At 42.0% G+C, this 27,482-nt stretch overlaps 1 protein-coding gene across 3 annotated transcripts in view; it reads left to right on the forward strand.

Moving 5' to 3' along the window:
• The window catches only part of FBXL7 (F-box and leucine rich repeat protein 7), a 452,031-nt gene that overhangs the window by 366,721 nt on the left and 57,828 nt on the right, over nt 1-27,482 (forward strand). Inside the window, exon 2 of one of the 3 annotated variants that reach the window (XM_062212075.1) lies at nt 11,788-11,917. The exons of the other annotated variants lie outside the window; for them this stretch is intronic. Within the exon in view, the coding sequence (XP_062068059.1) occupies nt 11,851-11,917 (67 nt within the window). The 5' untranslated portion in view covers nt 11,788-11,850. The remainder of the gene's footprint in view (nt 1-11,787; nt 11,918-27,482) is intronic. 3 annotated transcript variants of the gene reach the window in all.

Below are 27,482 nucleotides of genomic sequence, written 5' to 3' on the forward strand. Positions count from 1 at the left end.
TGCTGTCCAGCGTGCCTTCTGTAAATTACTTTATCATACACTTTACTCATTTTTGTATTGGGTTTTTTTTTAATTGAAATACTGGTACCCAGGCACCCAGGCATTTATACAATTTTCTGATTACTTTATCCATTTTCATAACATCGTTTTTTCAAAGATTTATTTTATTTATTTGAAAGACAGAGTTACAAAGAGAGGTAGAGACAGAGAGAAAGGTCTTCCATCTGCTTCTTCACTCCCCAGATGGCCACAATGGCCGGACCTGCGCCAATCTGAAGCCAGGGGCCAGGAGCCTCTTGCTGGTCTCCCACGTGGGTGCAGGGGCCCAAGGACTTGGGTCATCTTCTGCTGCTATGTCAGGCCATAGCAGAGAGCTGGATCAAAAGAGGAGCAGCCAGGACTAGAACCGGTGCCCATATGGAATGCCGACACTTCAGGCCAGGGCTTTAGCCCACTGCACCACAGTGCCCACAGTGCCGGCCCCTCATAACATCTTTTTTTTTTTTTTTTTTTTTTTTGACAGATAGACAGTGAGAGAGAAAGAGAGAAAAGTCTTTCCTCCATTGGTTCACCCCCAAAATGGCCGCTACGGCCAGCACTGCGCCGATCCGAAGCCAGGAGCCAGGCGCTTCCTCCCAGTCTCCCACATGGGTGCAGGCACCCAAGCACTTGGGCCATCCACCATTGCCTTCCCAGGCCACAGCAGAGAGCTGGACTGGAAGAGGAGCAGCCGGGACCAGAACCCGGTGCCCATATGGGATGCCAGCGCTGCAGGTGGAGGATTAGCCAAGTGAGCCACGGCGCCAGCCCTGCCTCATAACATCTTTAATCACAGTATTTGTTATTGTCAGCTCATTCTAAAAACTATAAAATTTTATTCTTTCTTTATACTTGGTCTTTAATCTACCTAGAGTTTATTTTATGATTTTTTTTCTTAATGAGAACCAGATTTGCTGATATTAAATAATGAATAGACACTCTTCTTTTCCTATTTCTTTCTAATGTCTCCTTGACCTTATTCCAAATTTCTGAATGTGCACAGTCAATTCATTTGCTTAATCTAATGAAGCAGTGAGGCGAATACCTAGAGCCCTATAAAAGAAAACCTGAAAGAATATGTTTTGTTGTTGATGTTAGTTCTGACTTATTTACTAACAAAATAATGAGACATTTAAATGTATGCCCCTGGATTTAATACGCTCTTTAATAAGATTTTCCCAAATTCTTTTTCCTTGTCCTCTTCTTCTTTCTCTTCTCTGCCGCTCCTTCCTCCTCCTTTTCCTTACAATGTCCAAGTAGACCCAGTTCTTCCATTTTTAGGAGGAGAGCCACACATATTTCACTCCCAACAGGTGACTGCTTCAATAGGTAGTCTGGTTACTTTTCTGTAACCTACATATCATTTAGTTAATGATTTTTATCTTATTAGCTTGGCTATAAATAAAAGGAACATTTCTTGCAGAATACATTGTGCCTCTGACCTTCTCTTATTTCATTTTTGTATATTATTTCTTTGTTTGAAATGGTGAAGTGGCCAACCCTTGAGGTACATGCTGTAGAAACAGTACTGACATTTGCAGCAGCCCATACCTTCCTCAGTGAAGCATTGCCATAATCAATAACACTTCTCACCACAGTATTCATATCTATGTATTTGTTGATTGGCTTACTGTCTGGATGCCAGTTCTTTTCTGCCAAGAAAGGATCTATGAAGTCACAGACTTTGCTGTCTGTTTTCCTGCTGTAGACCCACCACATGGTAGGAAATGAGTATTTGAGTGAATAAAATCGTACATGAGTCTTTCCTTCTATGTGGTTGTGTGGATTCAAAAATACCTACAGCATCCTTTATCCTATGAATGCAGGGAGCAATAACATTCAGAAGACAAATGAATGTCCATAAATTGCCCCTGTCAAGTTGCTACATTTGATAAATGCAGTTTAAAAGAGAATTGTAAAATCTCTAGAACTGCTAAGAATTCCAGAAACATTACAAATTGCTGATGTGATCTTATTGTAATTTTTTTTGTCTAAGACCTAAAAACCTTAAAGTAATTTAAATCCCAAGAAGGTATTAGATAAGTAATCTTTAATGAGTTATCCTTAATCTTTAATGAAGAATCTGTGCACAAAAGGAGTAAAAATATAGATACTTTCCAATGATCAGGTGAAAAGTTTAGTAACTACCACTACTGTAGAGAAATCTTCATTCCTTTGATGAATCTACTCTTCCTGAAGCCACTACTCCCAACTGTGGCAATCTAGCACTGGAAGGGGACGGGCTGAGAAGGTGAAACTTTTGTACCTCTGCTGTTTTAACAGGGGAAGAAAAAGCAATTGCCAGAAGTTTTTAATTCTCTACAGACTGACCTTTCATTCTTGTTTCAATCCTTTCCATTCCTGTGCCAGGGAAGGGGAAGTGTGAGCTGCATTGCTTATACCGAATGTCTGCTTCCACTTAGCTGCCCAGGCCAGGCTCCTCTTCTTCCTAGAGCTGCCCCTCCCTCACATATCTGCTGTCAGTGGAGCTGGGTTTAAGTGGCTCAATATAGTCCCCAGTAACAGTCTCAAGCCTGCTAGGTGCCAAAGTCTGCATGCTTCTCTTGGCACTGCAGACCTTCTCCCCCAGTCTCCTTCCCCATCCTCTGTGTAACAAGGAGAGAAAACAAGGTGGGAGCCAGTTCACCTCTCGTGAATGCAAGAGTGGAGTTGGGAGCAGAGTGCACAGTGTGACTGAGACAAATGAATAGATGAGAGCGGAACTTATCACAGTCACCCAGGTGCCTGCACCCCTCTGGGCAACATCACTCAGAGCTTGAGGGAGGAAGCAGTCAGGAGATGGAAACCACCACTAGAAGGAGGTGTCTACCAGGGACCTGGATAGCACCTCAAGGAGAGGAAGTCAAAACAGGTGTGCTTGGGATGGGGGCTTAAGAAGAGGATGGTGAATGCGTCTCCAGAGACAAATGCCATTATTTCCTTATGAAGTATAGATTTCCGTCACTCACAGACTCCCCATCTACTCCCTTTAAAAAAGGCTTAAGAAATAACTAAGAAAGCCCAACTGGCTAATGCCCCTGTAGGAAAAAGCTTTTCTTCAAGCTGCTCCATTCTTGGAGCCCAGCCTTCCTTTGCCTAAGACACACCTGAGCTTCCATCAGTGCCAGCAGCCTCCTGCTGTGTGCACAGCTGCAGAGGCCTCCAGCAGTGGGGACATCATCCTGCTTTCTCTTCTGCCTTGCACAATTTAGTACCTAATTGTGCTGATCCCTCTGATTTAACTTCTTTGTGAAAATTGTTCTTTCTGAGAAATGGTTCCTTTCAACTTGATGGGACACATATTTAGAAGATTTCCTTTATGCTATTAGCAGGTGTTTCCTAGTGCTCTTCTGTTGCAGTAAATTGACTGAGTGCTTCTAATTATTCTTTCTGCACACACCTCCCCGATACAACCTGCATGGATGTAGGAAGGTCCCATTTGCAGGGCAGCTGTAAAACTAGATACTCTGATAGGACTTTGAGCTCTAGGTTACAGTACCACTTTTCCTACTAACCAGCCAGCTTCCAGACCACTAGCCATGTAACCAAATCACAGAGGCCCAAGTATCTCCTCTTGATAATTCGGGAAATTAGGATTAACCCATAAAACACGTTGAAAGGAGCCCAAAGTGATCGTCCTTCAAATATGAAATATGACTTTATATTCAAATAAGATACAGTAAAATAATAATGTATGTGTTGGAAGTAGGTTAAACATCACTACACCATTTCTTGTCTTCTTTGCAGTTACAAAAATCAAAGGTTATTTAGTGTGTGGATATGTCTTGGTTTGTGTCCCTGAAACATTTTTCTATGAGTTTGCATTATTTATATATGCACGCAATAGATTTTTTCAAGCATGAGATCACACTAAACCTTCTCATTCTATAACTTGCTATTATAATAATTGCAACATTAAAAATCTTTTCTCTGTATTCATATTTTATAAATCTACCACATATTTCTGTTTGAAGGGCATAATTTTTAAAAAATTTTTCACTACTATGTATTTGTTTTAAAAAGTTTGCTATTTGCTGTTAAAAAATAGTCTCTTTGAAGGAAATTAGACTGATCCCAACTTTTAGGGTAAACCTTCTGTAGCCCAGTGTACTAGGAGAATTCTAGATAATCCCAGCACTTCCTGTTCTCTATGTACATTTTCTGTACAATTCCCTTATTTTAATACAGCTTCCTAGTAATGCACACCCTTGTAGGCAGCAGATGATATACTCAAGTAGTTGGATCCCTGTTACTCACTAGGAGACCTACATTGAGATATTGGCCCCTGACTTCAGCCTGGCCCAGCCTGGCTATTATAGGCATTTGGGGAGTGAACCAGCTGATGAAAAATCTCTCTCTTTCTCTTCCTCTTCCTCTCTCTCTCTCTCTTTCTCTCTCTCTCTCTCTCTCTCTCTCACACACACACACACACACACACACCACAAAAATACACCAGCTTTCTGCCTTTCAAATAAAGTGAAAATTAAATCATTGATTAAAAGGAAATAAAATCAGTAGTTAATGTTTTCAAATGCTGTTTTTTAGAATTGTTCTTTCCTCTAGAAAAGTAGATCCGAGATGGCCGATTCCTAGACTGGATATAATTTGGGGGTATGTTTAATGCTAAATGTATAAATTCTTGCTCTGGTGATATGCAGCTTAGTGATTGCAAGTGATTCTTTCATGCATTTTGAACTATTAACAGTCTTCATCTACTCTTAAATTATATTCTTTGGTTTATGACCTTAGAATTTGCGAATTTAAAGACAAATTTAGTAGCAATCACTCCCCCTTATCCTCAGGGCGTATATTCTAAGACCTCAGTGTATTCCTGAAACCAAAGTACTAACAAACCCTAAATACAAGCACTGCTATTCCTCGACAGTTGATCTGATAGCTACTAAGTGACTAATGGGCAGCTAGCATTTCCAGTATAGATATGCTGGATAAATGAATCATTCATGTCCAGGATGGGATTGATCAGGCCAGTGCAAGACTTTATAATACTACCCAGAATGGCAGTATGCAATTTAAAACTTGTGCATTGTTTATTTCTGGAATTTGACATTTAATGTTTTTAGACTTTGTCTTATCTAGGTTGACTACAGGTGATTGAAACCACAGAAAGCAAAACCACAGACAAGTGGGGATGACTGTAATGCTGATTGAACAAAGAGCTGTGTAGATACTTCTCTTGAGCTGCCTACTAGAATTTGGTATTAATTTTTCTTCTGTTCATTGTTTCTCAAAGGGATCCTTTAGTAGAGGTTAATAAACAGTTGGTGAAATGAATAGACAAATGAGATCATTAGAAACACATCACTACTAATACAAAGTACAAATGTCTTACATGTTACTTTTGTTTTTCATCTCATGGAATGAAGCTATTAATACCATTATTACAGTTTACCTGAATTCAGTTTTCCTGTAAAAAAAATGAAGCCATTAAAATCTTTCTTCTTCTACCTCATCTGTTCTCAGAACTTTCTAGGTATTAAAGCATTCTGTTCTCCTGTGAGATAAATACTCTTTTTGTTCCCATGATACAGATGAGGAAATTGGGGAACAGGGCAATCAATCAATTTGCCTGACATGCTAGCTTGGTAAGGTTGTAATCACAATACCAAGACATGCATTATAAGAGCACCCACAATTCTGCCTATACACAGCAGACCTTGTAGATCTTATATGTCTCTATATCTTCTTGAAAAAGTGTTATCAAAACATCATGCTGAGTGAAATAAGCCAGTCCCAAAAGGAACAAATATCATACGTTCTCCCTGATCTGTGACAACTAACTGAGCACCTAAAAGGAAACCTGTTGAAGAGAAATGAACACTGTGAGAGACAGTGACTTGATCAGCCCTTGTCCTGACTGTCAAGGAACAACTTACTATTTTATTCCTTTTAGTATTTTTTTGTTCTACTTAATACCATTGGTTGAACTCTTTAATTAACACACAATTTTTCTTATGTGTTTAAATTTAACTGAAAAGTGATCCCTGTTAAATATAAGAGTGGGAATAAGAGAGGGAGGAGATGTACAGTTCGGCACATGCTCAGTCGGACTTACCCGTACTGGTAGAGTTAGAAACATGCCAGGGGATTCCAATTCAATGTACCAATGCCATCTCACTAGTCAAAGTGATAAGTTTCAGTTCATAATTGATCATAATGATAGGGAGTCAAAGAGATCACATCAATAAGACTAGTGTCTACTAATACTAACTGATAGATTAAAAAGGAGAGAAAAATCCAACATGGGAAACAGGATACACAGCAGACTCATAGAATGGCAGATGTCCTAAACAGCACTCTGGCCTCAGAATCAGCCTTTAAGGCATTCAGATCTGGCTGAAGAGCCCATGAGAGTATTTAGGTATGGAAAGACAAAACACTCTCACAAAAAAAAAAAAAAAATGGCCTAAATGAAAGATCTCTGTGAATGAGACCCTAGTGGAAAGAACGGGTCATCAAAGGAGGTACCTTTCTCTAAAGGAAGCAGAGAACTTCCACTTTGACTATGACCCTGTCAGAATGAGATCGAAGTCAGTGAGCTCAAAAGGCTTCCATAGCCTTGGCAACTCATGACTAGAGCCTAGGGAGATTTCTGACGCCATAAACAAGAGTGTCAAATTGTTAAATCAACAACAGGAGTCACTGTGCACTTACTCCCCATGTAGGATCTCTGTCCTTAATGTGTTGTACTATATGAATTAATAGTATAACTAGTACTCAAACAGTACTTTACACTTTGTGTTTCTGTGTGAGTGCAAACTGTTGAAATCTTTACTTGGTATATACTAACTTGATCTTCTGTGTATAAAGATAATTGAAAATGAATCTTTTTTTTCTTTTTTTTTTTATTTTTTTGACAGGCAGAGTGGACAGTGAGAGAGAGAGAGAGACAGAGAGAAAGGTCTTCCTTTGCCGTTGGTTCACCCTCTAATGGCCGCCGCGGTAGCGCGCTGCGGCTGGCGCACCGCGCTGTTCTGATGGCAGGAGCCAGGTGCTTCTCCTGGTCTCCCATGGGGTGCAGAGCCCAAACACTTGGGCCATCCTCCACTGCACTCCCTGGCCACAGCAGAGAGCTGGCCTGGAAGAGGGGCAACCGGGACAGGATCGGTGCCCCGACCGGGACTAGAACCCGGTGTGCCGGCGCCGCAAGGCGGAGGATTAGCCTGTTGAGCCACGGCGCCGGCCGAAAATGAATCTTGATGTGGGCCGGCGCCGTGGCTTAACAGGCTAATCCTCCGCCTTGCGGCGCTGGCACACCGGGTTCTAGTCCCTGTTGGGGCGCCGGATTCTATCCCGATTGCCCTTCTTCCAGGCCAGCTCTCTGCTATGGCCCGGGAAGACAGTGGAGGATGGCCCAAGTCCTTGGGCCCTGCACCCGCAGGGGAGACCAGGAGAAGTACCTGGCTCCTGGCTTCGGATCAGCGAGATGCGCCGGCCACAGCGGCCATTGGAGGGTGAACCAACAGCAAAAAGGAAGACCTTTCTTTCTATCTCTCTCTCTCACTATCCACTCTGCCTGTCAAAAAAAACAAAAAAAAAGAATCTTGATGTGAATGGGATGGGAGAGGGAGTGGGAGATGAGATGGTTGCGGGTGGGCGGGAGGTTATTGGGGGGGAAAGGCCTCTATAATCCAAATGTTGTACTTTCAAAATTTATATTTATTAAATAAAAGTTCAAAAAAAAAAGAAAAAGTGTTATCATCAACTAAAGCTAGTAAAAGATCTTAAGTTAGCAATGCTTACTTCTTAATGTAGGAAAACTTTATGTGAATGTTAGGAGTGTTGGGCAGTAAGAAAGATTGAAGATCATTAAGTCAGTATGGACAATAGGGAAGTACTTAGTTATTATGAAGCTTTGAGGTGGTAGATTCAGGAGAGAATGACAACTGTGATTGCAAGTTCAAGAGCAATAAATTTGAAAGGAAATCACAGAGTACACTTCCCAAGTTGGAGTTGTTCTCTGAACTCTCTGCTGTCCTCCCTTGCACAAACTTCTTTACCTTTTTTGTTTGTTTGTTTTGTCCCTGTTGACCTTCTGTAGAGAAGGGAGACTTCTCCCAGCCAGTCAGCCCCGGATCTTCATGGGGACATAAATGGTAGACATCTCCATGTTGTCTCCAGTATGATGGAAAGGAAGGGCCTCTTAAATATCAGACAGTTTTATCATTATCAGTATTATGATTAAAAATTCAAACTTTTTCACCTAACTCATTGCAAGGCATTGGACAAATTATTCCTAAATATTTTCTCATTCAATTCTCTGTTTTTTAAACTATTTATTTATTTAAAACAGAGAGAGAGACAGAGACAGAGACAGAGACAGAGAAAGAAGAGATCTATCCACTGGTTCAGTCCCCTGCAGCAGCCAGGGATGGGACAGGCCAAAGCTAAGAGCCAGGAGCTTCATCCTGCTCTCCCATGTGGGTTTCAGGAGCCCAAACATTTGGATCACCCTCCTGTGCTTCTCCCAGGCCATTAGGGGGGAGCTGGATACCAGTGGAGCAGCCATAATACAAACTAGTGCCCACATGGGATGTCAGCCATTGCAGGTGGCAACCTTCCCGCTATGCCACAATGGCAGCTCCCTCATTCAGTGCTCATAGCCTTCCTTCCCCAGTAAGCTGCATGTGGGAGCCAGCTGACTTCCCAGTACAATCAGGAGCTGTTTCCAGTTCCACTGAGGCTTGGATCTCCTGGTTAGGACTAAAAAATATGAAGGTAGCTCATCTGCACTGTAGATAAGAGATGGAGTGTCCACATCCTGACCTACATGTTTGAGAGTTCATTTTTCTGAATACTTTTTTTCTTTTATGTTGTAACAGTGAAGAGTGAACAGTAGGTTTTCCTTTTGAATGTGTAATGTGTGCCCTCCTCATTTCTCCCTGGGTGAGATCCGGCTGTCACCAGTCCTAGGAGTCCTAAATCCTTTCCTCTGCTAAAGCCACTTTGCCTGTTCCCATAAGAACTCAGAGGCCGGCGCCATGGCTCAACAGGCTAATCCTCCGCCTTGCGGCGCCGGCACACCGGGTTCTAGTCCCGATTGGGGCACCGGATTCTATCCCGATTGCCCCTCTTCCAGGCCAGCTCTCTGCTATGGCCCGGGAAGGCAGTGGAGGATGGCCCAGGTCCTTGGGCCCTGCACCCCATGGGAGACCAGGAGAAGCACCTGGCTCCTGGCTTCAGATCAGCACGATGCGCCGGCTGTAGCGGCCATTGGAGGGTGAACCAACGGCAAAGGAAGACCTTTCTCTCTGTCTCTCTCTCTCTCACTGTCCACTCTGCCTGTCCAAAAAAAAAAAAAAAAAAAAACAAAGAACTCAGAGTGTTGTTTCTTTTTCCCTTTTGAAAACACAGCTCTGAGAAGCTGTCTTTCTTGATACAGAGCATTGCTTATGGAGCTATTATGTGTATAATCAGCAAGGATACACATAGCCAGTCATTTCCTGAAGAACCTGTTGCCAGGTCAGTTCACAATCACTCCTTTTATCTGGCATCCAGTTGTGTGTTTGGAGAGCCTTAACACTGCTCAGTGCATGCTTTGTGCACTGAGTACTGTCCGTGCATGGTCTCTTTTCCTGTTCTAGCCTGTTTGCAAAATAGAGTCCAAGTTCAAAGCTGAGGTCCTCAGAATCACTCACACAGCAGCACACGCTGCAGGTCAGGATGGCACCTGACCGGACAAATGTAACTTGTAAAGAGCTGTCCTTCTTTCCCTGTCCTGCAGTATAGGTTAGGAAACATGCTATCATCAGAATACATCAACTTGAATTAATGGAGTCATGGACACTCTGATCATGAAATGATGCTCTGCAGTGTGAGAACACTGGGATGCCCCTGTGTCTGTGAGATGTGTTTCCACCACCTACTAGACAGTAATATCAAGGCTCAAGCCATGTGAATGAAAAAAATTCTATTATTTGCCAAGTGTCTTGACCTACAATTTCAATTCCTTTATAATTTAATTTTTTTCTGAGACTAAGATAATTAATGTTATTTGGGGTGAGGGCTAAGTATATCTAAGGAGACATATGAATTGGTGCATTGTTACATTCATGGAAGTAAACAGAAAAATTGGGAAAACAGTCTATAAATACTAGTATGGGTCTTCAAAGAGTTTATGGAACACATGTATTTTGAAAATGTGTGCATGGGTTTCAAAAATCTTTGCCTAAATAAAATTATTTCTCAGGGCCGGCGCTGTGGCACAGCGGGTTAAAGCCCTGATCTGCAGTGCCGCCATCCTATATGGGTGCTGGTTCAAGCCCTGGCTGCTCCATTTCTGATCCAGCTCTCTACTGTGGCCTGGGAAAGCAGTGGAAGATGGCCTAAGTCCTTGAGCACCTGCACCCACATGGGAGACCAGGAAGATGCTCCTGGCTCTGAATCAGCATAGCTGTAGCCTTTGTGGCCATCTGGGGAGTGAATCAACGGATGGAAGATCTGTCTCTCTGCCTCTGCCTCTCTGTAACTCTGCCTTTCAAATAAATAAATAAATCTTTTTAAAAATTATTTCTATTATTTTATTTAAATTTATTTAATTCTTTAAAGCACCCTAGTTTAGGTACAATCTAAGGAAGTAGCTGTTCTCTTTTTCTATGCGCAGTTCACGTTTTACTAGGGAAGGCTGTCTAAAATATAATAAAGAGATATCTAGAATATATTCCATGAAGAAGTAACAGCTCATCCTCTCTCCTTGCATGCCCTGTCAATTTCGGCAAAGTCAGGGCTGGCTAGAGCTTCGAGTGTGCAAGAAGCAGACATCATGGGGAGGAGTGCGTCAGTCTGTGCAGGGTGGTAGCTCATTTAGAACAACCCCTGAGACTTCAGAATTTCTCTTTGGTATTGAACTGGTTACAGTAGAAACAGAAATATTCTTATCATAGAAATTAAAGGTTTCCTTCTGTGAGCTCAACTGTTGGATCTGTCATCTTTCATCAATAGAAAAATGAGATAAATCAAATGATTTGTTTCGTTTTAACCACCCAGAGAAGGAAGAAAGTGGAGTGCAGGAAATTAACATATCTGCATTACTCTGACAGCCCCTCCCTCTGGACTGTGTAAGGGATCCAGGAAACGCAAATGACTTTTCCATCATATTTGGCCCAAACCCCCCTGGTGAGTGAGGAGAAAGGGAGCCACTTGATAAGGTTTAGGAAACGGCATCTGTTTTTCTTAGCATTTTTAGATTAATTTATCAGGTGTCTTGAAGTTTACGCTTTATGTTGAAAAGTAAATTCACAATGGGTGCTCTGTGTGGACCTGAAGACTTTGTGAGTCGGATGCCATGTGTGCACAGTGGCATTGGAAGGGATCGTATTTGCAGAGGAGGGCAGAATCATCTGATGCACAGTCACTTCCTCCCTGGAAAAGGTGGCAATCTGTGAGCTCCCTTGCTTCATGAATGAGGATCCAAACCTTGGTATATAGCACTTGCAGTTGTGGTTATCAGACCGTGCGACTCAGAAGTTACCCTTCCTATTTTTACAAGTTCAGATTGTAAATGGAGCATACTAGAGGCCAAGTATGCTGCCGGCATGGAGGACACATGAGTTACCATGACACTTTTTCATGAGAAGAATAAATCCAGACACCAAAGTGAAGAACTAACAAAGTGCAACCCTGTTAACAGCTCACCTTCACCAAGCATCTCCTGTTGTAAGTGTGAAATGCAATGGTTTATTCAGTCCTCTTCTCTGTGAGGTACAATCAACCATTATGTCCATTTTACAGGTGAGGAAACTGAGGCAGATCACTTGGCTAACGTAACCCTGCTGGTGAAGGAGGGGCCTGGGTATGAGCCCACATGCACAGACTGTCTCCAGGGTCAGTGTTCAGAACTACTGTGCTACGATACAACACGGTGAGCCTGGCGATGAAAGTCCAGCTCTTGGAAGGTTTTGGGAGGTGGGATCCAAGACAGAGGTGACCCTGGGCAGTCTCTGGCCACGCACCTGTCTTTCTGAGATGGCAACATCAGGACGATTTAAAGTGTGAGAAAGTGGTTTCTGGCTGGAGCGAGAGAACCTGAGGAGCCTCTTATCAGCAGAGACCTTGAGCTGAGGAGTAACGCTTGGGGCTGGCTGGAGAGGAGCCCCCATTCCTGGAACCCGAGTGCTGAGACTTGTCATGATGGTGGGATTGGTGAGCATGGAGTGGCTGGCAGAACGCACAGCGGACCCCATCACCCTGACCTTGCACACTCTGAGCCCCACAGGCCTGAGCAGTCAACGGCTGCTCCCATTTGAGAGGAGAAATCACTCAGAAGGCCGAGTTATTAAGCACCAGGCACAACATGGCAGGGTGTAAAATCAAAGCTATGGATAGGGCTGCGATCAAAAGGGTTTTGTTCCTGTGATCAGGAACGTAGGTTTTCCCTATAGTGAAGGTTTCAGGAAAACCAGTGCAGGGGCCAGCCTACTGGCACAGTGCGCTAAGCCACCTTGTGGCACTGGCATCCCTTATCAGCACCAGTTGGAGTCCTGACTGAGTGCTCTGCATTCGTCTCCCTAATAATGCACCTGAGAAAGCAGTGAAAACTGGCCCTGAGCTTGGGCCTCAGCCATCCCCTTGGGAGACAGATGGAGTTCAGGACTCCTGCTTCAGCATGGACCAGCCCTAGCCATTGCAGCCATTTGGGGAGTGAACCAGTGGATGGAAGATCTGTCTTTCTCTCCCTCTCTTCTCTACCATGCAGCCTTTCAAATAAAACCGATGATTCTTTAAAAAATAAGTAAATAAATAAATAAAATCAATGTATGAGCTCTGTGGAGCTTAGTTTGTTAGGAACACAATTCCAAATTTCACATTTATAATATTGGCTATCCTCTTGGATGACATATGGATATTTGATCTTTGCAAGCCTCTTAATGAACAGTGACAGAGATGTAACAGATTGTTTTCATCAACATTTACAAAGGTTTTCTCTGCCAAATCATTGTACCAAAATATTCAGTAGAATAAAGTGAACTACTTGGGAGTGTCTTTACTCCAATTTCATCTTTCTGCCTCTAGAGAGAAATGGTTCTGGCACTAGAATCCGCAGCAGAAACAAGACTGAGAGGCAGAAGAGTGGTGAACCCCATATAAGGAGTAACCATCTGTTAATAATTTATCTGACAGGCCAGCGCCATGGCTCCCTTGGCTAATCCTCCGCCTGCGGCGCCGGCACCCCGGGTTCTAGTCCCGGTTGCTCCTCTTTCAGTCCAGCTCTCTGGGCAGTGGAGGATGGCCCAAATGCTTGGGTCCCTGCACCCGCATGGGAGACTGGGAGGAAGTACCTGGCTCCTGGCTTCAGATCAGCACAGCACCAGCCATAGTGGCCATTAGGGGAGTGAACCAACGGAAGGAGGACCTTTCTCTCTGTCTCTCTCTCACTGTCTATAACTCTACCTGTCAAATAAAAAAAATAATTTATCTGACAAATGTTTGTAAAGGGCCCGGGCCTGGTGGGTTCATTTACACATGAAGCACTAACAAGTGTTTTCCCCCATAAAGTGTGTACATATAGTATTTGTCTGTAATAGCATCTCAGCCTAACATCAAATTCCAAAAGCCATGCTGCACATCATGTTAAAAGTCTTATCTTTCAATGAGATCTGGAGCCTGTCTGTGTAATCTTTGGCATATGTGTCAGGTGACCATACCTGGATGCTCACTGTGTTTACATGCTTTTGTGAAGGGAGGTGTTTGAGAAGGCGGATCTGGGTTCTAAAACCCATCCATTTCAAATAAATTGCTTTTCTATGAAAATAAGAAATTAAACTTGATTTATTTTCAAAATATTTATTTATTTATTTATTGAGAGCGAGGGAGAGACAGAGAAACCTCACATCTGTTGATGGACTTTCCAAATACCTGTGATAGCCAGAACCAGGCCAGACCAAAGCGAGGAGTCAGGAACTCAGTCCAGATTCCCTATATGTGTGACAGTAACTCAGTTACTTGAGCTACCATCTGCTGCCTCCCAGGGAAGCTAGAATTGGGACTGGATTCCAGATTCTAACTCAAGCACTTTGATGTGGGATGCAGGTGTCCCAACCAGCATCTTAACCTCTGGGTGAAATGCTTGCCCCTGGATGCTGTCAAAGTTCTTCTTGAACTTGAGCAGTACTCAGGGCAAAAATGCTTCCTGTTTCCCCACTTGCTCTCCCACCTGTTACGGAATTGGCTGCCAGCCTGAAGCAGGTCTTCTCACTGAAACAGCTACAAACAGCTGGCACCACTGACAATCATTTCCTATTACATTAAGTTACTGGAAATTTTGAAGCAAATCCTATTTGGAATAGGCATTGTGAGGTTTAGTCCCTCCTTACAAACGCCCTCGTGAAACTACTCAATCCAAACAAACTCAGACAGTACTCAAAGAGCAGATGCAGCTCCCTAAATATACCTATTAACTGCTAAACTAACGTTTCATTGAGTTGTTTACGATGAAACAAGGGTCCCCACACTGTTGTAATGATAAGACCAGTGTGTTTCCTAATGGAAGAAACAAGCCAAACTCCATTGTTCTCACTTCCTTTACGGAGTTTAGTCGACCTCATCCAAATCAGGAAAACAGCTTGAAACTATGCCCCAGTAATTTTGATAGAAAGTAAAAATAAAAAATAATCAGAGACTTTATAGTTTGTTTTTTATCTATATATCTGTTTTTCTACAAATATTACATACGTAAATAAAAATTTGAAAAATTTGTTATGCATGTTTTATTTCAAAAGAAAGAGTAAAATGTATAAAATAACTTTAAAAAAGGAAAGAGATGCACGCGTAATTTTACATCTCAAAGGTAGCCATTATTAATGCTAAGGAGGAGCTTATCCGTCCAGGGTTTTTCTTCGGATTTATAATGAAATAACACTCATTTCACTCTGTGGGGTTTTGCTGGATTCTCCATGGGTTGAGGCACAGAATACACATGTGCTTTGTTTCTATGGACTTATTGTAAAAATGGTACTGGGGAGACAATCATTTCTTTCCAACCTTAGGATACCTGTTTTCTTATTCTCACTGCAATAATCATGATCCTAGGGGGGAAATGGTGCATTTTAAGTTAAAGTTATCACAGATTTAATCTCTGAAATTTGTGTCACACATAGACTTAAGTATATCTCTATTTTTTAAGAATGCCATCTTAATATGTATGCATTTTAACTGGTAGGGAGTGGAGGGAAAAGAACTAATATTTATGAAACATTTGCCATTTTCCAGGCATTGTAATAGGAAATTGACACATGCATTATTATGGAAGTCTTACATAACTTGCGGCGCCGGCACACCGGGTTCTAGTCCCGCTCGGGGCACCGATCCTGTCCCGGTTGCCCCTCTTCCAGGCCAGCTCTCTGCTGTGGCCAGGGAGTGCAGTGGAGGATGGCCCAAGTGCTTGGGCCCTGCACCCCATGGGAGACCAGGAGAAGCACCTGGCTCCAGCCATCGGATCAGCGCGGTGTGCCGGCTGCAGCGCGCCTACCGCGGCGGCCATTGGAGGGTGAACCAACGGCAAAAGGAAGACCTTTCTCTCTGTCTCTCTGTCTCACTGTCCACTCTGCCTGTCAAAAAAAAAAAAAAAAAGAAAGAAAAGTTTAGAAACAGTTTGAACTTAACCTCATCTGATTCCAGAGTATGATTATTCTTTAAAAAATTATTAGCTTTGTTTTTCTAGCTATGAAAGTGATATTTACTCTTGGTTAAAAATACTTAGAGATTAAAGAAATATGTGACATAGAAAAATAAAGACACCAGTAACTCTACCCCCAGAATAACTACTGCTAATTGTCCGACATATATTTTTTTTTAATTTGCATTCTGTGTATATGCTTAGAAACACATGTGGTTTTCGTTGCCTTCATTCACTTTCTCTTCTTATTCCCTTTCCCCCACTGCGCCATAACATGCAGACTGTTTTGAATCTTGTACTTTTCTTTCCCTCTGGACTGCTTATTTCCATGAGTGTCAAATTCCTTTTTTTTTTTTTTTTTAAATTTATTTGACAGGTAGAGTGAGAGAGAGAGAGACAGAGAGAAAGGTCTTCTTCCATTGGTTCACTCCCCAAATGGCCGCCAATGGCGCTGCGCTGATCTGAAGCCAGGAGCCAGGTACTTCTTCCTGGTGTCCCATGCGGGTGCAGGGCCCAAGGACCTGGGCCATCCTTCACTGCCCTCCCGGGCCACCGCAAAGAGCTGGACTGGAAGAGGAGCAACTGGGACTAGAACCTGGTGCCCATATGGGATGCCGGCGCCATAAGCAGAAGATTAACCAAGTGAGCCATGGCGCTGGCCCCTCAAATTCCTTTTGAATGGCTGTAAATGAATGTAGTGTAATTTATCTTGGTTAAAAAGTTCCTACAAAATGCATATTTGGGGACATAAAGACAATGTTTCAATATAGATCCTGATCTATTTATCCTTTGCATGTATCAAGGACAAGACATTAAATTGTAAATAATAATGTGACACCACCTTCTAAAAACCTTTTGCCAATTTGTCCTCCCATAGCATTGTAGGAGAGTTCTCTGCCCCATTTTTTACTGACCCAACCGCTATCTATAAACCCTAACCAAAGCAGGAGGAAAGAGGAGGTCATTCCTCCCATTGTACTTTACAGAGGAAACGCCAAGGGTTTGCCCATCAGCATCCTGGAAGTAATGACTGGGTCCAAGTCCCACTGAGATTGTGTGCAAACAATAATAACAATAGGTCTTCAGAGTCTCCAGTGCTGTTCTAAGCAAGTTGAGCCTCACTCACTGCTCCAAGAAATCTGTAAGTTGGGTATAAATATTGTCTCCAGATTGCAGTTTAGGAAACTGAGGCAGAGAACAGCAAAGTGGTTTTCCTAGGTCAAAATACTGTGAGCAGCAGGGCTCTGTCCGGGTTCTTCCCTTCACGTATGAAAGAATTCTGGATGGAGCCATAAAGGTGCACAGGAAAGCACAATTTATGTAAGCTAACGAGAAAATGAAGGTAAGAGAAAGGGAGAGAGAAAGAATGAATGAACAGCAGTCAAAATACAAAAGAAAAACCCTTAACCAGGTCCAGGCCATCTTTGTGTACTGTCTGGAGGCATGGGTGGTGTCTGAGGTGGGGCTTAATTGAATATTATAAGGAGGCGGAGTTTGGGGTGGAGCTGGAGCAACTCACATTTACAGGCCTTTTTTTGGAAGTGTCATGGCATAAGGTACATAATGGGTATTGCAGTGCTGGCCGAGGTAATTTTATTATAATGATATTCTGATGACCTGAGGTCATTTTGGAGGGCTCAGCCTGCAGTGGTATTGAGATTTTCAGCTGGCTCTGGTTCTAACTTGGTAACATTGCGGGACTTGAGTTTTCCCCTACGCAGAAGGAGGTAGGGGCTTGGTGGTCCACAGAAGGCGGGTTTGGGTGGTGCACAGAAAGGGAGTTTGAATGGCGCAGACCTGGCTGTCATAATCTTGACCATAGTTGTTGCACCAGCTGACCAGGGCTTCTGCGTGAGCCATCCAGAGCTGTCCAGGGCAAGTTGTACCGCTGTGCAGGGCAGCTGGGGCCAACCTGCACAGGTCAACCACAGCTGTCAAACTGAAGTTTGGCTAGGGTTGTGAAACCGCGGCCCATGCTGTGGTGCAGGTTGAATGAGAGCTGTCAAGTAGCAGCCTGAGCTGCCAAGTCACCAGAGGCTCTCAAACCTTGGCTCCTTTCTCTAACGCTGCCTACCCACCCATAGCACACATCTTGGGGGGGACAGAGTCACAATTAGAATTGGAGAGTTTGGCCCAAGAATCCATGCTTTTAACCTGCAAGCTCCATTTTATTCTTAGTTTCTACAAAACAAGTTGTTTCACCTTAGCCACCTGGCAAAGTGCACCACAATACCATGAGTACAGGAAATCTGTATGTACCACCAGAAGCAGAGAGAGAGCAGGATCACAGTGTTGAGTTTAAAAGAGCCCAAAGCCTACATGTAGCTGTGTGTGTGTAGGTGTGGGTGTGTGTGGGTGTGTGTAACAGAGTAGAGTTTGGAGCTGGAGGGGAATGTGCTGTCAGCATGCCCCTTTGTGTAGTACATGCAGCTGGTTTGCTACACAATGCCCACATCTGCCTTCTGCACTAACTCAGCATGGACATTGACTTAGCCAGGTGTTTTAGCAAAGAAAGTCACTCCTGGCCTCTTCTGCAGATAGGATTGGGCATACGACAGTCTTGAGCAATAAAGTAGATTGGAATTTGTTGGGAGGTGAGAGCAGGCACCTCTGACCCTTGCCACTTGCAAACCACTAAGACATAAATGTAGTAAGTAGGGCAAGCTTTGGGTTGAATGTAAGACTGGGATATACACTGACCTGAATAACTCTCATCAAGGATAGTGACAGGAAAATACAGAATCAATTATGGGTGTGTGCTGTGTTTTGGCAGAAAGAACACAGTTAATAGCAGTTACTGGGGAAAGCTGTGGTTTAAACCTCCATGAGTTGAGACCCTCCACTCAGATTGATTGCAGAGCTTAGTGTGTGTTTTCAAGGTAGATAAACATGGTATTTGGGGATCTCATTCCTTCAAATCCCTCTCACGGTGGATGAGCCCTGAAATTCACTCAGGCATTGTCAGCGTGGAGGCATCATGCCTGCCCCTTTGAATAAAGCCACATAGACTCCTCTCTGAACTCCACTTCTACCTGCCGTCTTCACCTGCACCACCAAGGCCACCCTTCTGGGATCCATTTCCTCTCCCTGCACATCCCTGGGGATTTCACTGGCCACCTCCACTGTTTGCAACCCCAGGACAGTCTGTCCCCAGCATCCATTGTGCCCTGGTGCATCCAGAGTCCTGATCCTCCACAAACCTCAGCAGGGGGATCCACGAGCCTTCTCTTGCCTTTTCCCACAGAATCAGCAGTGGACGGAAAGACTTGACTTGCACTACTCACTTCCTGCAAACTGATCTTTGAAACTTTCCCCTCTTATCCCTTTTCATTCCTCCCCTTTTCCTGTCTTTCTCTTCAGAGTTTCTTAATGTGAACCCAGGTTGAAGAAGATTTTTCTGGTTTGAAGCCACCTTCTTTTCTCCAAGCTGTCTTTCCTCAGGCTGTAGAAACCTCTAGCAGCTGTTGGTTCAGAAGAGGATCAATCTTTCTTTGAAATGAAAACCTAAGGAAATGCACATTCCCCATGTTCTTTACACTGAATGGAAGCAGCACCCATTAAAGTGAAGATAGAGCAATACTTACCTATGTGGACTCTTCCTTAGTCCTTAGACAGCCCTTGCTACAGGTCTGTGGGACCCTAGAACTTTAAGGAACACAGTTTGAAAACGACTGTTCTTGATACAAGGAACTACTCGAAGTTTATTAGTAAAGGAGTGAGTTGGTAATAAAAGTTAATATTCTCTTGTAGTCTTTCTTAGGTCGAGTGAGAAACCAACATGGTTGGTTTATGATCAGAAAACATATTTGATATTGTACTTAACTACACATAAATAAGTGATTTTTCATTCTCCAGTGAAGTTCAGAATTGGTTTTAAGTAGTAGCAGATATATGCAAAGATAATTTGCAAAGGGTGATTTTTAGTGTAAAACATATAATTTCTGATGTGTGTGTGTTTGTGTGTTTCTAATTACTGATGCATATGTGCAAAATATGTATTTCAAGGACCAAGAGCCAAAAATTGAGGAAATAGAAACAGACAAGTTAAACAATTGTGCTAAGCTGGCATACTGGCTCCAGAAAACGTAGTATTCATTAATATGGCAGTTTTGAATTCTTTCCAAATTCATGGTTTGGTATTCAAGTCTTATTCCATTTCTTTTTCACATTAAAACTCAACAAAACTCTGAGAACCATAGCAAATTTCACCCTTACAGCCATTAGGGAATAGAAAAGAGTAAGTGGGAGAATATATATGTGCATAAAATGTGTCTACAACTTATTTAAGGTGTGTCAAACATTCCAATAATTCATTATACGACAAACAACCATAAATGACACTGCATCATTGATAGCTAAGATAAACGATTTTCTCACACTAAGCCATCAGCTAATATTTTATTCAGGAAAAAAGTTCTTATTATATTCTTTGGATGAAGGAAAGCCAATGGTTTTGCAGCTTAAGGCTGTCTGTGGTTAGCTCCAAAGGGAACCTAGAATTGTGGGTTTCTTAGCAGGCATTCATTGGTAAGTGCTATGTATATGTGGAATAGACAATAAAAACTTCTAGGTGTCCATAAATTTTACTTGCAAAGAGATGCTTTGGTGGAAATCACTGAATGTGTACGTTTGCATTGATGTGTCCTCAGCAACTTCCAACTGTGACTCCACAAGGGAGCATGCCACCTTAGCCCACTACTAGGATTTTGTTTATCTTTTTATGTTTTCTTATTAAAACAGCCAATTTATTTTGACTGTATAGCCTATTTTGCTTCTTTAGTCAAAGTTAACGTCAAACCACTTTGCAGATTTTATCATTTCTTATCTTTAAATTATCTATGCAGCTGTTTTATTGACCTACTTTTATTGTATTTACGAGTATCCAAAGGATCACCAGAAACTTTAATAAAATAAAATAGTGTCTTTTGGCTATGACTGCACATATAGTTAATATTCAATATGGCTTGGAAAAGTTTCCACTAATATAGCTTAATAAATGTTTCCATATATAATGTCCATTTTTTTAAAAAGTAGGATTAAAAAACATACCTTGGATCTTTTTCCATACTGTTTAAAATTAGGTTTTCAAAGTTAGTCATCATGGTCAAGTGCTGAACGGAGATCAAAGAGGCCATTCAGGTGTCCATGCTGCAGTGTTGAGTAGATGATGTACTGGCTCAATAAGGTGATGGATGGAGGCTTTCAAAGTCCCCAGTGTTTCCACCAGGACTGGAGCCAAGAGAAAAAGTGAACTGGCAGGTGTTGGACTCAGCCTGCACCAGTGGCTTTTTATCCCCGCCCTTTGTACTCCATCCTCCAGTGACACAGTAACGTAAGCATCATTACCCCAGTGCAGAGATCCACAACCTGCACTCATTTTGCCCCAGACATTGAACAAGGTGTGGGGTCAGTGTTGGTAGCCACAGCAGCCACCTGCTGGATAGAGGCCAAGGATGCTCCTAAATTACCAGTAATTGCAAGACTGAGAACCCCGGCCCCATTTAAAAGATAAGGAAACTGAGGCTCTGAATGTTTGAGATGTCCATCAACTGAAGACTGGATAAAGAAATGATGGCACATATACACTATGGAATACTATTCAGCAGTATAAAAAAATCCTTTTGCAACAAAATGGATGCAACTGGAAGCCATTATACTTAGTGAAATAAGCCAGTCCCAAAAAGCCAAATACCATGTTTCCCCTGATCTGTGGTAACTAATAGAGTGCCTAAAATGTAATGTATAGGAGTGAAATTGACATTTTAAGATTCAATGGTTATTTACAGCCCTTGTCTCTACTGTTGAGGAACAGTGTTTTTCCTTCATACTATTGGTGAACCCTTACTTAGTGCAGTGTTAATCTTAGGAGTATAAAGTAAACAGAGAGTAAATCTTTGTCAAGATTCAGAGTGGGAATAGGAGAGAGAGGAGGAAGAAGGGTGGGAGCGTGGGTGGGAAGAATCACTATGTTCCTAAATCTGTATATATGAAATGCATGAAATTTTCATACTTTAAATAAAATTTTAGAAAAAGAAGAAATATGGGGTTGGCGCTGTGGTGCAGTGACTTAAAGCCCCAGCCTGCAGCATCAGCATCCCATAGGGGCACTGGTTCAAGTCCCAGCTGCTCCTCTTCCAATCCAGCTCTCTGCTATGGCCTGAGAAAACAGTGGAAGATGGCTCAAGTTCTTGGGCCCCTGCACTCACGTGGGAGACTTGGAAGAAGCTCCTGGCTTCAGATCAGCTCAGCTCTGCTGTTGCAATCATTTGGGGAGTGAACTAACAGAATGGAAGACCTCTCTCTCTCTCTGGCCCTACCTCTCTCTCTGTGACTCTGTCTTTCAAATAAATAAAATAAATCTTTAAAAAAAATTAAAAAGAAGAGGGGCTGGCACCGTGGCTCACTTGGTTAATCCTCCGCCTGTGGCGCTGGCATCCCATATGGGTGCCAGTTCTAGTCCCGGTTGCTCCTCTTCCATTCCAGGTTTCTGCTGTGGCCCGGGAGGGCAGTGGAGGATGGCCCAAGTGCTTGGGCACTGCACCCGCATGGGAGACCGGGAGGAGGCACCTGGCTCCTGGCTTCAGATCGGCACAGTTCCAGCTGTAGCGGCCATTTGGGGAGTGAACCAATGGAAGGACGACATTTCTCTCTGTCTCTCTCACTGTCTATAACTCCACCTGTCAAATAAATTTTAAAAAAAGTAAAAGAAGAAATAAATGAATAAGCCAAAGAAAAGATAAGGAATCTGGTGCTCTGAATGTTTGAATGAATTTCACAGCATCCAAGTGTGGGAGTGGCACAGTGAGAATCAGACTGAAGCTTGACTCGTAAGTTGACCGTTTTAATCAGTAGATATCATTTCTTCTCACATTGTAAGAAATAAAATCAGAAAATACAGGTGAATATTAGAGAACTCTTCCTTATAGATTATGGTGCCATTACAGATTTATATCAGAAATAGTAAATTTAAATCACTTCAAAAAATTGAAACTCATATAGGATGACTTGGAAAAATATTCCAATGCTTATAGCATTCCTATTTTCAAGCAATTTGTTAGTCACAAAATTTCATACCTTGTGCTTTCATATTTAAATCAACACATAGTCTGCTGTTTGATAGCCTAGAGTTACTAAAAAAACTATTAAGGTTGGGGTCAGGGCTGTGGCATAGCAGGTAAAGCCACTGCCTGCAGTGCCAGCATCCCATAAGGGCACCAGTTCAAGTCCCGGCTGCTCCACTTCCAAACCAGCTCTCTGCTATGACCTGGGAAATCAGTAGAAGATGACCCAAGTCCTTGGGCCCCTGTACCCATATGGAAGACCTGGAAGAAGATCCTGGCTTCGGCCCTCTGGGGAGTGAACCAGCAGATGGAAGACCTTTCTCTTTCTCTCTGCCTTTCCTTCTCTCTCTGTGTCTGACTTTCAAATAAATAAATAAATCTCTAAAAAACAAAACTATTAAGGCTGGCAAAGTTTTGCCAAAATCAAATCAAAGATTTTATTTTTATATACGTTCACAAACACTTTTTTTTAAATATTGATAAATGTCCTGAGTTATCCTTCTTCATTTTCTTGTTGCTATATCTTGTCAGGTAAGTCCATTGTGTACAGGATACAATAAGGAATTCTGATCCAAGCCTTGTACATCATATTGATAGATACTAGTTGCAGCACCAGTATTTCATTCTTCAGAAAGTGAGCTTTATTTTACTTTCTGATGAGTTTATTCAAATTAAGATCCTTAGAGCTTATCTTTGAAAAGTCCTTATTTCCATCTTTGTTTTCTTCTCACATTTTTCTTCTCAGTGTATTAGTATTTCTTAACCTGGCATACTAACTTCCCATTTTCATAGTTATTATCAGCAAATCTAAGCATTCCTTAATCAATTAAATAATTAGGGATGCTAAGGTTCTTACTGTCGGACTGGTCTTGGAAGATTATTTGAACTAGCGACCAAAATGATAAGAGGATGTTAGAACTGACAGGAGCCTTAGGAACTATCCAATTCCAGTTCCAGTCTTCTAACTGTATATTTAGAGAAGGTATGACCATGTCTGAGGCTGATGTGCCTACTCATTCCCATCAAATAAAGCCCTGGGGAATTGTTGGGTTTGTGTGTGTATGTGTGTGCATCAGTGTGTTGAGGGGGGCACAGAGGTATCTAATTCAATTCTAATTCCCACATGGAATATATAGCAAAAAGTTGAGAGTGTGACTTGTAGTATTAACATTTCCCAAGGCAGGGTCAAATGACAAATTTCCCACCCTAAATTAAATCTCATTTTATCGACTCCCTAATAGAAGTGCCACATGTTATAAAAAGAACAAATGAAGGGAGGGAGGGAGAGTGGGAGAAGGATGAGGGGAAATAAAGGAAAAAGGAAGGGAAGGGAGGGGGAGGGGAGGGAAGGAAAGAGAAAGGGGAGGGAAGGAAAGAGAAGGGGGAGGGAAGGGGGGGGGAGAAACCGAAGAATGAAAAGCCAGAAAGAGAAGCTATTTAAATCATGAGAAAATCCCCAATAATTGAAGATTTTCTATGTTAATCTTTTCTACTTGGAGCATGTGCTTTCTAGTCATCCTTGTTTTTTTAAAGAGCTTGTTTCTATTTAAGAAGAAAGAATTTTGGTGTCTTTTGCTAGAGAGTATTTGGTTCTGTTCACATAAATCAGAGTGAAAATGTAACAGGTATTGGCCTATCATGATCCACATGGACCAGATTTTTAAAATATCTACACGGGAGCCTCTTAGAATGGTGGATGTGACCTCAGTTTATGACAAAATCATCTTTGCTCTCTTTCATCATTTCTGGCAGTTGTCATCTCAGAAGCCATGCCGTTGACCTTGCAAGGCTAGAGTTGTAGGTGATGCCTTAGCACTGATGTTCTCTTGTGTGGGAATTGAGGGCTGAGAGGTGCTAAGAGTGGATGAAAACAGAATTTGCCCTCAGTTCTCCCTGAAGTCAGGAACAAGTCTTGGCAGAAATAATTTAACACAAGTGTCACAGAGTACATTCAAGAAGAAGAGCCAAAAAAGTAGTGCAGATTTATTAATGCTGAAATGTAGCCAAGGCACATGGTTTAGGTTCCAGTAGAACAAATCGGTAAATTCAGCAGAATCAGTGGATTCTGATTCCTAACAAAATCAGACTTTAGAAAGTATTAAAGAAATATTATATTCTATTATAATTTTTTGTCATTGTAAGGAATAAAACAAGCTCATACTAGCCTCAAGTTAAAATGAAATCTATTAACTGGTGCAACTAAAATGCTGTGGTATTTTCTTGCTTTGGTTGGGCTAAATTCAGACATTCTGTGAATGGTCTCAGAGAACTGATTCTCCCTCCACTACCTGTCTCAGATTTCTGCAGTGTTGCTACAATTCACTGAAGAATCCTGTTTACATGTTGGGGATCCCAATTTGCTATTTTCATTTAGAAAGTCCTTAAAATTCAAAATCTCATTATGAGAGAAACCAACTCTGGCTCTAAGTATCCATTCCAGCACACAAAAAGTCTCTGATGCATGAGCAGGGGACATTGGTCCAGTTCTGCAAGTAGAGAAGAAACCGCTGAATGGCATCTCTCTCCAAATCCCATGAGGTGGGGAAGGGCATGTCTCAAGGAAAGGCTCCAAGGAGGATGAATGGGAGCCACATCTGCCTATTGGAAGGCTGCACCCAAGCCTGGACCCACAGGGAAGAAAACTAGATGTAGGAAGACAGTATTGATTGGAGCATAGAATCTTCAAGAATCCAAAAGAAAAAGTTCAGAGTTGGGAGGAGATTTGTCCAAGGGATCTAGAAGCAAAATGCTTCTGTGATTTAGATTCTACTCCAATGCTGCACGATGCTGAACTCTCCATCAGCATTTCACAAATCTTTGGAGGAAGCTAAGGATTGATGACAACCCTCTGTCTTACCACTCTCCTAATTGTGTCTTAATCTCACTCAGCATTTCACTTACTCTGCTCCTGGTCCCTGGGTCTCTTTCTTTCTCTGTCTTCCTTCTCCTTCCTTTCTTTTTCCTCCTTTCTCTATTTAAAAAAGCCCTTTGAAAACAATATACCTTTATACCATTTGGTAGGGGTAATTCCCCTCCATCCACTGTTACCTAGAGCTGTTTTTACCATAATTGCTGCTGAGATGAAATAGTGAGCTTTCCACATTGAGAAAATTAAAAGTGCTTCAAAGGTCAGAGAAATAATCCCCTAAATACCAGCTGCGGGGAAAATGTCCACATAAAGTAACTGCTCCTTTCCTGACACTAGATTATGTAATTCTCCAGTTTCCCTGGAGAATGCTCTCCCTGCCCATTCTTATTATCTTCAAAGACGCCAACAATGGGACCACTCAGCCCAGAAGGCCAACTATGGTCAAACAATTCTTTTCAAACAATTGTGTGAATTTTTCCATAAAACAAAATTTCCATGACCAATTTTTTTTTCCTGGAGAACACGTTGCCTTTCCCTAGAAATGGTGAGCAAATAAGACAAATGTAGATGTTGCTTTTGGTTATGCAGAGAATAACTACAGTTCTATGCTTTGTCACATGTAGACACAATGACTCATGAAACTGAGTAATTATTTGGTGAAGTTAATAAATAATACTGTGACAACATGTGCCACTGACCATATCTAGAATTAGCTGGGCCACAGATTTCAATGTCTAAAATGTATGTGCTTATTGGAGAAAACCACCAAAACAGTTACAAGTTATAATAAAATAGTACTCACATAATTTTGTATACCTGTGCAACTTATAGTAAGTTATTCCTGTTTTACTTCAGCATTATCTATGACTGTTGCACATCACTTATATGGCATGGGGGTACCATTTTTTTCCACACCTAACTTGAGAGTTTAGTTAGAAACACTAGAAAGATTTATTGTGGTAAGAAAATAAATGTGGAGTGTTTGAAAGCATAGAGGAATAAATATTTTCCTTATTTCATATAAATCATGGTATCTAAATCTTCCTTATTTAGAAAAGTTTGTAAGTTTAAGTCTACACCTTTTAGGAAAAAATTGCAACACATTACTCTCTGTTCTCTTTCAGACCTGCAATTACTCACACCCTTCCCATCTCATTAGCAGGTGGTCTGAATTATTAGCATACAGTTCTTCAAACCAGATAGACTGTTTATCAAATCAATGACTGTGTTCATGACTTGTTCTCTCTGGAAGATCCTGCCCACTAATTCCACTTTCTCCTGACTATTCAGCAAGACTTAACTCAAGAACACCTCTACAGAAAGCATGTCTTGACAATTCCCCAATCTAAAGAATATAAGATGCCACAGATAACATCTGCCACATACACTGACCACGTAGATCAATCAGCAATGATTGCTTTGCTTGTTCATCTCCAGTAGAGTATTGGCTTGTCTTCAGTAATTCTGAAGTTTTTTTCCCAAAGTACTGCTCCTTGGGAAGCAGAATAATAGCTCTCCGAGTGTCCACTTACCAATCCACAAAATTTGAATATATTTTGTGGCAGGGCAAAAGGGATGTGGCAGGTGAAAACAACATTATGGAACTGATGTTAAACTGGATCATCACAGTGGTCCCAATCTAATCACCCAGGTCCTTGAAGTGGAAGAGGGATGCAGGAGAGATGCAGTAACAGAAGAAGGGGCAAGAGAAATTTGAAGCTTGTAAGGTACTTGGCCTACTATTGTTGGCTTTTAAAATAGAGGAAGAGGGCTCAAGGTCAAGGAATGGGATGTCCTCCAAAATCAGAAAACAGTCCCTTGCTGATAGCTAACAAGGCAGTGGGGACAAAGAAACTGCAAAGAAAAGTCTGACCACAAAGAA

Source organism: Lepus europaeus, chromosome 15 (assembly GCF_033115175.1).
Source record: "Lepus europaeus isolate LE1 chromosome 15, mLepTim1.pri, whole genome shotgun sequence".
Classification (NCBI taxonomy): domain Eukaryota; kingdom Metazoa; phylum Chordata; class Mammalia; order Lagomorpha; family Leporidae; genus Lepus; species Lepus europaeus.